General features: G+C 42.5%; 2 protein-coding genes across 2 annotated transcripts; both read right to left on the reverse strand.

Annotated features, from left to right (window-relative positions):
• Nucleotides 1-1564: 1564 nt before the first annotated feature.
• Nucleotides 1565-7452, reverse strand: rps6kl1 (ribosomal protein S6 kinase-like 1). The gene is made up of 12 exons (XM_026152973.2): nt 7337-7452; nt 6540-6656; nt 6180-6352; nt 5777-5901; nt 5485-5577; nt 5263-5310; nt 4719-4851; nt 3143-4585; nt 2958-3047; nt 2379-2461; nt 2175-2270; nt 1565-2079 (listed from the first exon to the last, which is right to left on the reverse strand). Exons 2-12 carry the CDS (start codon nt 6572-6574, stop codon nt 1969-1971), a joined length of 2430 nt encoding a protein of 809 aa, XP_026008758.1. The 5' UTR covers nt 6575-6656; nt 7337-7452; the 3' UTR covers nt 1565-1968.
• Nucleotides 7453-8995: 1543 nt separating this feature from the next.
• On the reverse strand, nt 8996-10984 carry olfm4.2 (olfactomedin 4, tandem duplicate 2). Its single transcript, XM_026151096.2, has 5 exons — nt 10797-10984; nt 10534-10701; nt 10237-10449; nt 10011-10152; nt 8996-9924 (listed from the first exon to the last, which is right to left on the reverse strand). Exons 1-5 carry the CDS (start codon nt 10869-10871, stop codon nt 9131-9133), a joined length of 1392 nt encoding a protein of 463 aa, XP_026006881.1. The 5' UTR covers nt 10872-10984; the 3' UTR covers nt 8996-9130.
• Between the last annotated feature and the right edge of the window lie 376 nt (nt 10985-11360).

Here is an 11360-nt window from a genome sequence, read left to right on the forward strand (position 1 = left end):
ACATGCAAAATGTATGCATGTATCCAGGCAGAAAGAATCCTGAATAACTGCAGTTATTTTTCTGAAGACATCTCAAGCTCTTAATGTGTTTTGTTGATTTAATGTGAACTTTTTAAGAATCCAGTTGTAATTCTACTAAAAGAAAGTGGGAGATGTTGGCAAAGGATTTTGAAGTTGGAGCTGCCAGGCAGTAGGAGGAGAGACCAGAGAGAAGATTCATTGATGCAGTGGAGGAGCACATGAGAAGGACTTGTGTGACAGAAGAGAATGAGCTGCTGTGTTGACCCCTAAAGGCACCGGCTAGAGGAAAAATGCAGAGTAGTTTTAAATTTCTGACCCATTTGAGATCAAGTTGCACTTCATGTGACTCATGTGGGGGCGATACCATCTGTTGTAAATAACTTGTTTATCCTAGTTTCTGAACATACACTCACTGGCCACTTTATTAGGTACAACTTGCTAAGAATGGGTTGAACCACCTTTCAACTTAAGAACTGGCTTAATTCCCCATGACATAGATTCAGCAAGATGCTGGAAACATTTCCCAGAGACTTTGGTCCATACTGCCACGATAACATCACAGGGCTGCTGCATATTCATTGGCTGCACACCCATGACACAAGTCTTTCATTCCACTACATCATAAATGTGATCTATTGGACTGAGATCTGGTAACTGTGGAGGCCACTGTGGATACTCAAACTAGCCCCCGTGTCACCAATAACTGCACCATGTTCAAAGTCACTTAACCCACCTTTATTTTCCCATTCTGATGCTTGGTTTGAACTTGACCACGTCTTCATGCCTAAAAGCACTGAATTGCTGCCACGTGATTGGCTTATCGGTTTAATGTTTGGGCTAATGTGCAGTTTTAACAGGCTTACCCAACAAAGTGATCAGAGAGTGTAGGTATCCATGTCAATACCTGTACATTTTGAGTCATACTGCTGCAAATCTAATCTCAATAGGTTTAATGTATCCCTGATAGTATTACTGTTGTTTTAAAATTGTGGAGCCTTAAGACTCAGTGACAGACTTTGTGAACATATCCGAATGTACAACAAGGAAACACAACTCCTGAAGGGAAGGAACTGTCAACTTAAATGTAAGTTTCAGAGTGGTCTGTGGAGGTCCACAGCTATGGAGTGAACTTGAAAGCACAATAAAAACCCTTCTCTGTCTTTAAAAAGTGTTTTGCACCGTAGCCCAGTCCACACCCTAATGAATCTACACTTTTCATATTTTCATGTGTCACTATCAAGAGATGTAATCATTTCATGATATGATACTTTAGGATCTAGTTTAGTATGAGAATGCATGTTCAAAAGGATATATTTTAGGTATTATGCAAGTATTTGCTGGTGTTTTGGGTCCCTGGTTATGAGCCCTGCATATCTTTTGGGGAGTCCCACTTCACAAATGGCTACTTTATATGTAATCATATTTGAAAAAGTTTAAAATTCATTTGAATAAACCAAAACTTAAAATTGTGCCAATCTTTGGACGTAGTAATGGCCTATTTATGAATGATAACCCAAAATGACAAAGGCTTTATAACAGGAAGGGATGTTCAAAGAAGATGTAACAATTTATTGCCTATTTATTCATTCTTCATTATTGTTTTTCTACATCAAGTAGTCCAAAATTAGTAATTTTTTCAATTGTCACATGTTAGGTTTAGTTGGCATCGGTTTTCATGCACGGTGATACTGAACTTGTAAAACTATCAAAATTACATCAAATATATATTAAGTTACATCTCAAGGGTTTAAAATAATCCATCTTGTTTCACTGTCCATGTGACAGTTCACCATTTTTGTTTCAGTTTTTATTTTGTCATATTTCTTTGGGAAGCACAAAATTCAAATGAAACCAGTATGCGGTGCTACAACTGTTAGGGCCACGTTAGGATGCTCGGATTCAGCCCAGTGTTTCAAGTCCAGTGTAACACACAGGGATCATCTCCTGCTAGCAGCTCAGAGCCTTCCAGGAAACTCCATTGAAGAAGGGATGACATTTGATGTCACTTACACCCCCACCTCCAGAGCCAAGGCGATAACCAGCATCGAACTGGAGCAACTGTAAGTGAAAATGAGTAGAAACACAGTTTAAAACTTTTTGAATACACTCTTTATAACAAAAGCCTTGCAGATCTTTCAACCCTTAACTCTAACCTCGGTAAGCAGAGAAGCGGCCGCGGTGCTCAGGTGGTCGGGGATGAGCAGCTGAGTGTGGGAGTGGATTCCTGCTGGGTGGAGCTGCCACAAAGGCTGCGGGAGAGTCAGAACCAATATTTTGCAGGGATGGTACAAAACTTACAAAATTCAAAAGTTGCAGACTATTACATTATTAATATGCTTGGAGAGCGTTTAGCTTACCATTCCTGTAAGAAGTTCGAACAGCAAAGCCCCAAGACTCCACCAATCGCAAGACTCTGTGATCCGGGACACTCCGCCAATTTCTGTCAACAAACATCAAGCTGAGCTGAGTTCAGGTATCACTGATGTTTCCTGAAGGTGTGTTTCTTGTTATCGCTTTATATTCACTTGCAATGTGTCGAGTTGGTTGAGATGAATTTAAAAGGCTCTACAGCTGAGTGAATGTGGCTCAGCCAATAGAGTGGCCAACTGCCTAATTGGAACGTTGGTGGTTTGATCCCTGGCTGCTCCAGGCTGTGTGGCAAAGTATTTTTGGGCACGACACTGAACCTCTAAGTTTGTCCTGATGCTGGATCACAGTGTGAATGGTAGACAGAGAGCACTTAGATGTAGAAAAATGTCCTTGTGTGAAGGTGTTTTGTATAAGAAGAGTAGAAAAGTGATATATAGAGACCTCTCCACTTACCATGAAGTACCCAACTTCTTGTTCAGGACAAAGTGGACCAAATGGACATTGCCACTAGGTGGCAGTTTATGCTAAGGAGTAAGCAAGGGTGCCAGCTTAGAGTGAAGTCTTACCGGGAGCACAGTACATCTGTTCCATGGATTTGGAGCTGATCTCTGACTGAACCTCACTCCACTGGCTGAAGAACGTCAAACACACCTTTCCTGTGAAAACATTATAGCAAATTAAACTCAAATACAGCACAAATTGGGTTTTTTATCATGTGGTCTTTGACAGTTGCTAGATTTGATAGCCTTACCGTTGCTAGTGAGCAGAACATTTCTAGGGTTAAGATCCCGACACAGGATGCCTTGCTGATGCAAACTCTCCAAGGCCAACAAGATCTGTGCCCCCCAGATGCGCACTTCATTCTCAGGAAGCCCCCAACAGGTCTGCATGGCCTTATCTGCAGCCCCGGGTGACTTGATAGGGAACCGAGGCAGATGGCACCACCCATCCACCTCTATGATCTGGTCTTCTCTTTCACCATCTGGTCTTTCTGGTTTTATAAAACCATCCACATCCTCTCGCTTCCTGTTGGGCGGGGCATCATGAGGGCCAGAGGAGAACCAGCCTACAGATGATCCCTTTGTTGTAGGTGCACGCTTCTCTCCAGGGCTTAGCAGCTCACGGGCTTCCTCTACTCCTTCTTTTGCCTCACTTGAGCAGGCTTCCCCTTTATTACTGAGCCCTGAAAAAGCCAAAGGAACCCTGGAAAACATGTGCTTTTTTTCTGTAACACTGAGGCAGAGTGAAGCTGAGGAAGGCCAAGAACTGTCCGAGGTGATCTGTGTATCTCTGTGGTCAGAAAATACTACTCTGTCTGTACTTCTGATAACTACCATTCCATTTCTTTCTTCCACAGTGGGACTGCTGCGTTCCTGCTTTGTGTTTAATTCTGCTGAGTTTACACCTAAAACAGATCCCTGGGGAGAGCCATTCATATCCCATGAAGCCCTGCCATGGATCTGGGTTTGGCAATGAAGAGGAAGATGCAAGATGGCAGGACTAGAACTCAAAACATTTTCACCGTTTTGTGACCCTGCTTTAATAAACGAGTCCAGATTCGTATGAGGTGCAGTTCGTTCTAGGGATAAATCAGCGTCAGTCAGTGCATAGGGGTTTGTTTTCTCACAGTTGTGCACTGGATCCGCAGCTTTCCAAGCCACTTCGAATTCGGAGCTGCACTCTATCAGCCCCATTCCAGGTTTCTTTTTATGGAGCTCCGACATGACGTCGAGAGCTTGACTGACACGAGCGCAGGAGAGAGGAAGAGCTGGCTTTTCCTGAGTTTCGCTGGAGTGCAAACACAAACTAGGAGCTGGTGGATGGATGTGAGTTTTGACCTGTGTCCTCGTCGGGCCAGACAGCAGAGTGAGCCGATCAAGCTTGGTGTAAAAAGACGCCGCCGAGCGTGTGTTCTGCAGACAACCCGTCTCTTCGATGTAGGAGTGAGTCCCGCAGCTCTCCAGTCGCTGCTGCGTCTCATCCCACGAGGTAGGGAAGTCTGCGTCGGGGCTTTCGTCGTTTAGTTTCTCAGGAATCACCGCTGCACTTCTGCTCTGCTGGTAGTCTGCGCTGATTGCAGGTGAGGTCCGGCTGGTCTTCAGCTTGGTGTTATGATGGCGAGAAGCGAAGCATTCTGGGTGTTCCTTGGCCTTCTCGTTCCTCAGTTTATGCAGCTTGGAGAAAAGCCTCCCACCTACAGAGAAGGAGCAATGCAAAAAACAAACAAAACAAAAGAAAAAAAACCCTCTATATTACACTCCATTACTGTTACCAAAAATCCATCCACATTGTTCCAGCAGCAGTGAGAGCAGTGGTTAAACGCTCACCTTTGACATGCTCCAAATGCAGATACACAGCATCCTCACTGACGTAATATCTTAGCAGCTTAACCATGTATGGCACCCCTTGAGGAATGATGGTTGGCTGGTCCCTGCTCTCCCAGCTAGACTTAACCAGGCTCTGGAACATAATGAGCATGACTCATATAGTTATATATAAATTAGCATTTTCTAGATGAGAAAGACGCAGGTGCATTATTACTCATTCAGGCGTAGATTAACCACTGCTTGGATTGACCCTGTAGGTCCAAGTGCCTGTCTGCTGCAATGTCTATCTGTACACTGAAATATGAGGTGCACTAGCACTGGCTAAAAGGGTGAGAGCTCTTAGCCTTGATTAATGTGGAGTGATACTCTGGGAGACAATCAGCATCGACTAGCCTGCAACAGAATACAACAACGGTGTTGCTGCTAGACAGCCACCCTCCCCCTCAAATCATCTCAACTATCTGTGGACACGTGTTGGCCAATGGATGTGTTTTTATAGGTATAATTTTGTTGATCAACTGGCTACTATAGAGCGCACACTCACCTTTACCACAAATGTCTCCTTGTTGACCATACTTTGCACAATTAGGACCTTAAGAATGAGAAATAACACCTTTAGCCTTCCACATAAAAGCGGGTAAATTATTACAGCAAGTTTCAAGGTTGGAGCGCAGTTGATCATTGACACTTTCACTGTGTGCTACAAGGAGTGCAAAAAGGCAAAAGAAACAATAAAAATCAAAATTAAAACAAAAGTCTTTCATACCTTGTCAGCCACACCCACAACCTTACACATCTCCAGATCCTCCACGGGTGAACTCAGGTGTCTGATTGGACGGAACCTCAGACTGCTGTAGCCCTGATGACACAGAAATCAACCGGATCTCAAGTAAGAATTTGAAACTTGGTTTGTGATAGTAGGCACTAAATGTTTTGTCCTTTGAGAAGAGTACAAGCAAGGACTGCTGAGCTACAATATGTTACAACCCTGCATACAGATCAACAAACAAGATGCCTTTTTTTCTTCTCTTAAAAGCAGCAAAGGATGATTGTCTTACCCCTAAATGAGAGCTCCCTTTCCCCAGGTTATCCTGTAGATGTGTTATAAAGATTTCTTCTGCTCTCTTCAAATACTGGGTTGTTTTCCTCTTCACAGCCTCCCGACGATCCTTGTTCGGATCCACTGCAAAACAATTAAACTCAGTCTCACACCAGTAAAAGTGGGTAAAACCTTGGCTTTGGGAATATATTAAATGCCACAAAGTACCTTTGATCTATAAAACAGCAGCACACACCTAAAATATTTGGCCAGCAAGCAAATCTGTGCTTAACCTTTGGTTTATGACTTCCTGTTTTTATACTCGTTCACATCTTCCCATCACATGTCTTGTGCAAACATGCATTTCCATGTTCCCTATTCACTCTGTCACGCAGAAAAGAGACCAGATATTTTCCACTTACATTGAACCCCATTTAGCAGCAGGTCCACGCCGTTCTTGTAGTAACTGAAAGCTGCCTCATAGTCCTCATTCACCTCACTGTCCAGTGCCATGCGGATCTGCTTGGCCGCCTCCACCAAGTAATCTCTTTTTGCCATCACTTCTTCTTTTGGACCTGTCAAGGTCCAGCTGGGCCTGTGCATAGCAGGGAAAGTTAGACATTACTCTTAAATAAATGGAACTATATTTAAATATAGTTGAGATATGAGCAAACTGCCTAATCACAGAAACAGAAACTGAATATAAAACTTGGGTATGTTAATCACACTGCTGCTGTGAGGCTTTTAAAATGATATTAAAACAACACAACCCTTCAGATTACCTTTGCTCTTCAGTCTTATCAACAGCAGGGCTCATCTCTGCCCTCGATCACTGGAATCAGAGCGTGTCTGCTCCCAGTGACTCCAAAACGTGGGTCTCTGCAGAAAGGCATGATCATCTGAGCGAGCACAAGCAAAGAGTTAACCGTCAGAGCAGAACAGGAAGTGAGTGCAGGCTTTGCTCTTCTATTTGTGATGAATGGAAAGAAGCAGAGCAGAAAATGTCCAAGATGACAGAGAGATGACTCAGAGCACTGAGGCTCATAGCTGTATGTCTCATAAATGCAATGTTTTTTCCTTAAAATATGATAAATACGCAAAGGCTTGCCTGAAAAAGGTGTAGACACAAGGACTCCCAACTGTACATGCTATAAAAACTGGGGTAATCGACTCGCACAAATCACATGACAGTGATCACTTCCAAGGAGCAAAAGTATGTGCTAACAAGAGGCTTGATTAAATTTTTAGTATGCCATTTATAACATTAAATGAATGAATTATCAGGCTGCATGCGGAGGCTATGGCTCAAAAGAAAACCTTCTATATATGAAAATCCTATATCCCCCCTCCAGTTCAGTCTACACTGAAACATCAGAGCCATACACACCCCATCCAGCCGTGGACGCGTCATCATCTGAGAAGTGTGAGCCACACAGACCCATCTGCAGTCTCCTCCATTATAATCCATCATCTTCACAACATTCACCTCATAGCCAGTAAGCTAGCAGTGTATCATGATACATAAGTGCACTAACACCACAGAAAACACGTGTAACCCGCACAAATGCACGCTGTGTACCTGATGCAAGGCGAGCATGGCCTGGACCCTCCGCCCCAGCAGCATCAGCAGCAGCAGCAGCAGCAGCCCGTGTCTTTAGCAACCAGAACACATCATCCCACAAGCAGGACAGGAGGAGAGAGCTCAGGCGAGGCTGCTGATTGGCTGAGCATGATGTCACTTTAGGGTACCATTCCACACACAGAGACCACTTCCCCCCTGTCATCCTGACAGATGCTAGAGGATTTAAAGAGACAGTGCTGTATTTGTGTTGACTGACTGAAGGCTATTTTCAGCCCAGATTTATTTATTTATTTATGTAATTAAAAATAATGGATTTTCCTCAGATTTCTCCAGACAAATCGCATTTAAAATTATTCATTTTATACAACAATCGATTATTTTATTTTTTTAATGTCGACCATGTACAGTTAATGAAAGGTTCCTCCTGTTTAGAATTGATAAGCTGCTGGGTTTTGGTGGGTACTTGGTACCAGATGGAGCCACGCTCCAACCAGAGCACAAAGGCAAGTCCTCCCCCACCCCCTCACCCACCCAAGGGAGGGATTGGGTTACGGAAGTGGGAGGAAACTCCAGCATGTCCCTGGAAGAAGGGGGAGAAAGAGGGGCATAAGATCAAATGCTGTAACCTTATCCAAAAGGGGAGGGGTATTAGTCACCACAGAGGTTTTTTTTTAACCCATCCACAATTAAATCAAATCAAATTTTTATTTTGTTTTAATTCAAACTGAAGAAAAATAACCCAGTTGAATGATAAACTTTGATTTTAGCACAATGTAAGACAACATTTATGACAATCACAGTTGTGCTCTTGCTTGAAGAGCTTCTAACGTATTCAGATGTGACAGCTGCTGTTATCTGTAGTCTAATACTCCTCTTATTATCTGTGACATCATTTCATGGCCATAAACATTTTATTAGAACAGCATCACTGACCCTTGAGATTAGTGCACATGTGTGCATTATGCATACTATCCTTGGACTACTACAGGTCCATGACAGGGTTCCTGTTGTTTGTTTTCTTTATTTAATCTGATGTATGAAAAAAACAGAATTAAAAGAGGATTATGGCGAATCTTTATCTTAGTACTTATGGTGAGAAACTTGAGTTTTTAGTATCAGAAAATAAATCCTGTATGAATTCTGTGAAATGTGTGTATATGTTTATTTGCATCGCATGATAACAGCTTATCTTCAGCTGCAGTTTAAAACAGTTTATTATCTCCTTTAAACTCCTGTAAACTCTCCAGTTACATGAAAGAACTGCTCAATTAGTTCACTTTGATCAATGAAAGCTAAAGTGATTAATCTGCAGTAAAAATCACATTTTATACTCAACTTTATGCGCACGTTAAATTCTGATTGTGAGTCTTAATGCCCAGCCGCAGATAGAGCACACAGTTATTTAAACCCCTGTTTAACATGTGAACACTGGACAAATGTGCACCACTGTGTCCCTATTTGTCATATTTTGGTTCATGTTTTTCTATTGGACTTGTGTGCAAAAATTTTTATCTGAATACAGTAAGAATTGTTTTATCAAATTCATGCATTTTTTCCTGTTTCATTTGATTATCTAGAACTATTTTAAATCTGAAGCTAAATTTGTGTGGCATAATTTCATAATGATATAATTTATGTGCATAGACAATTGTTCACTTTATTTGAATGCTTCAGTTTAATTTTATTCAGGAAAAGATGGCCAAAAGCCAGTGCATCACAGAAAACACAGGGCATAAGAGATTACAGAAGACTCGTATCGATCACAATACGGCAGATGACCGAGAGATAAAATTATTCTTTGTCAAATTTCACATTATAGGACACATAATAGCCATTGTTGTACATGTAGAGTTTCTGGTCGGTGGGGTTGTAGTCCAGGTTGGTGTATTTGTCCTGGAACTTCTGGAACTGAATACTGAGGTGTTTCTCCTCCTTGGTCTTCGTGTCAAATGCGTAGTAGATCTCCTCTGTGGCAACATCCACTGACCTGGTGGCATACATAACTCCACAGGCCATGAAAGAATTACCCACCATCTCCTTAAACACACCAGTATTCCACTGATCTTCAACACCAAAAGATTTTTCTTCTATCTTAGCAATGACAATTTTCCCTTTGCTTGCCTCTGAAGCATACATTACCCACATTCCATTTTCATCAGCTGCAAAGTCTAAGAACTGACTGGCTGAGTAACTGTAAGAGAACTTCGAACTAGCGGCTGAGATCACTCTGTAGTCATATGTGGAACTGGTCAGGTTCAGTTTGGCCATACTGAGAGGTGCGTTGCGCTGATAGTATAGGCTGTTACCGTGAACAATAAAATTGCTCCCAAGCCCTGCCCACCCGTTTGGTGTGCGATGGTGTTTGAATGCAGACCTCAGAATCAGCTTATCATAGTTAGAGTACAAGTAAAAGTCACTGATTGAAGGGGAGCTGTATGCACCAAAGAAGTACATGGACTCAGAACCTCGAAGAGGTTTGGAGTCTTTTCCCCAGCCCCCATAAATGGAACCTGGGGTCAGATGAGCATTCAGCTGAAGCACCATTGGCTTGCTGAGGGCCAAGATTCCCGTGTGATTGCAGTTACCTGAAGAGAAAAATAAGCATGTTTAAAATTATTAGTAATGTCAAAACCGTACACCAGCGTTAATCCAGCCAAGGCAGTGGCCTTACCAATATCTGGATTGATGAGCTCCTGCTCCTTCTGGCAGTCCTCCAGCTTCTTCTGCAGCTTAGCCAGCTCAATGCGGAACACCGCCAGGTTGCTCTCATCATAACTCTCCAGTTGGTTCACAATGAGGGTCATGTTGTGGATCTACAAAGCACAGAAAGACAGACACATAAATTAGGTGCTCTTAAAAATAAGTCATTTGCATGTAAGTTCAAACGCAGTTTTTACCTCAGTGTACAGGCTGTCAAATATGGGTGAGGAGGAGTTGAGAGAGTTTTTGAGCTGAGATACCAGAGCCTCAAATTCTCTCAGCTCAATCCTGAGCAGCTCAAAGTCCAGTTTGATGTATTTGTCAGGACTGCTTTCCAGTATGTTCACTCTAATTGTCAGCTCAGTTAGGTCCTGCAGGTAGACCGCCAGCTTAGCCTCAAAGCCCACTATCTGGAAGGGTGAAAAAAAGCAATGTTAATGTCTTACTACAGCATATGCTTTCAAATGTCACATAATTATTTAGTCCTACTGCACCTTGTTCATTTGGATTTCCACTTCCAACATCAGATCTTTAGTGACTTCTTGCATGTGCTCAACCCGGTCAGCAGGGAAGGTTGTGTCAGGCAGAAAAACATGGCAAACACACTGACCTGACTCACTCACTGATGCCGTTACATTTCCAGACTCCCAGTCCTCCACTGGCTAAAATAAAAACAAACAAACAAACAAAAAAACATTCAAAAGACATAACTAATCACTGTGCCTGCATGCTTTATTAGAAAAGTAAAGGCACTTACAATCCAGGCCAAAACAGGGCTGAGGGCTGGCAGGAGCAGCAGCAGAAGAGCTGGCAACATTATGTCTCTGTTCATCTCTCAAAGGTTTTCTCCGTGGCTTTCTCAGAGTGTTTTTAAAGGTAGCTCTTATCAGACCATCTCAAACACCTTCTCTCTTCACAAATTTACTATCTTAGTCCAACATACACTCAGGCATTGTATTTGTTTGCTTATGACAAGCACAGAGGAATCCGCCACGTCACGTTTAATACAAATGTGGGGTGCGGATGAGAAGCACAGCATGTGTTGCTGCTGTGTTGTTATGTTTATGACCTGACAATTTGGACAAGTATTCATTCTATGATCCCGAGTCCTGTTTGCACAAAGGCAAACACAACTTTTTTTAGGAGTAGATTGCTGTAAGTCATAAAGGTTTTTTAGGACATCGTCCTAAAAGTGTGAAGTCACAAGTCCATTAAAATGGAGCAACTTATACTTCTCCATCTATGCCAGTAATTGCAAGTGACTTGGGTGGAGTTTTTGAACACCGTAGTTTGTGGAAACGAAGCGTTTTGCCACAAAGAA

Source organism: Astatotilapia calliptera, chromosome 19 (genome assembly GCF_964374335.1).
Source record: "Astatotilapia calliptera chromosome 19, fAstCal68.1, whole genome shotgun sequence".
Taxonomy (NCBI): domain Eukaryota; kingdom Metazoa; phylum Chordata; class Actinopteri; order Cichliformes; family Cichlidae; genus Astatotilapia; species Astatotilapia calliptera.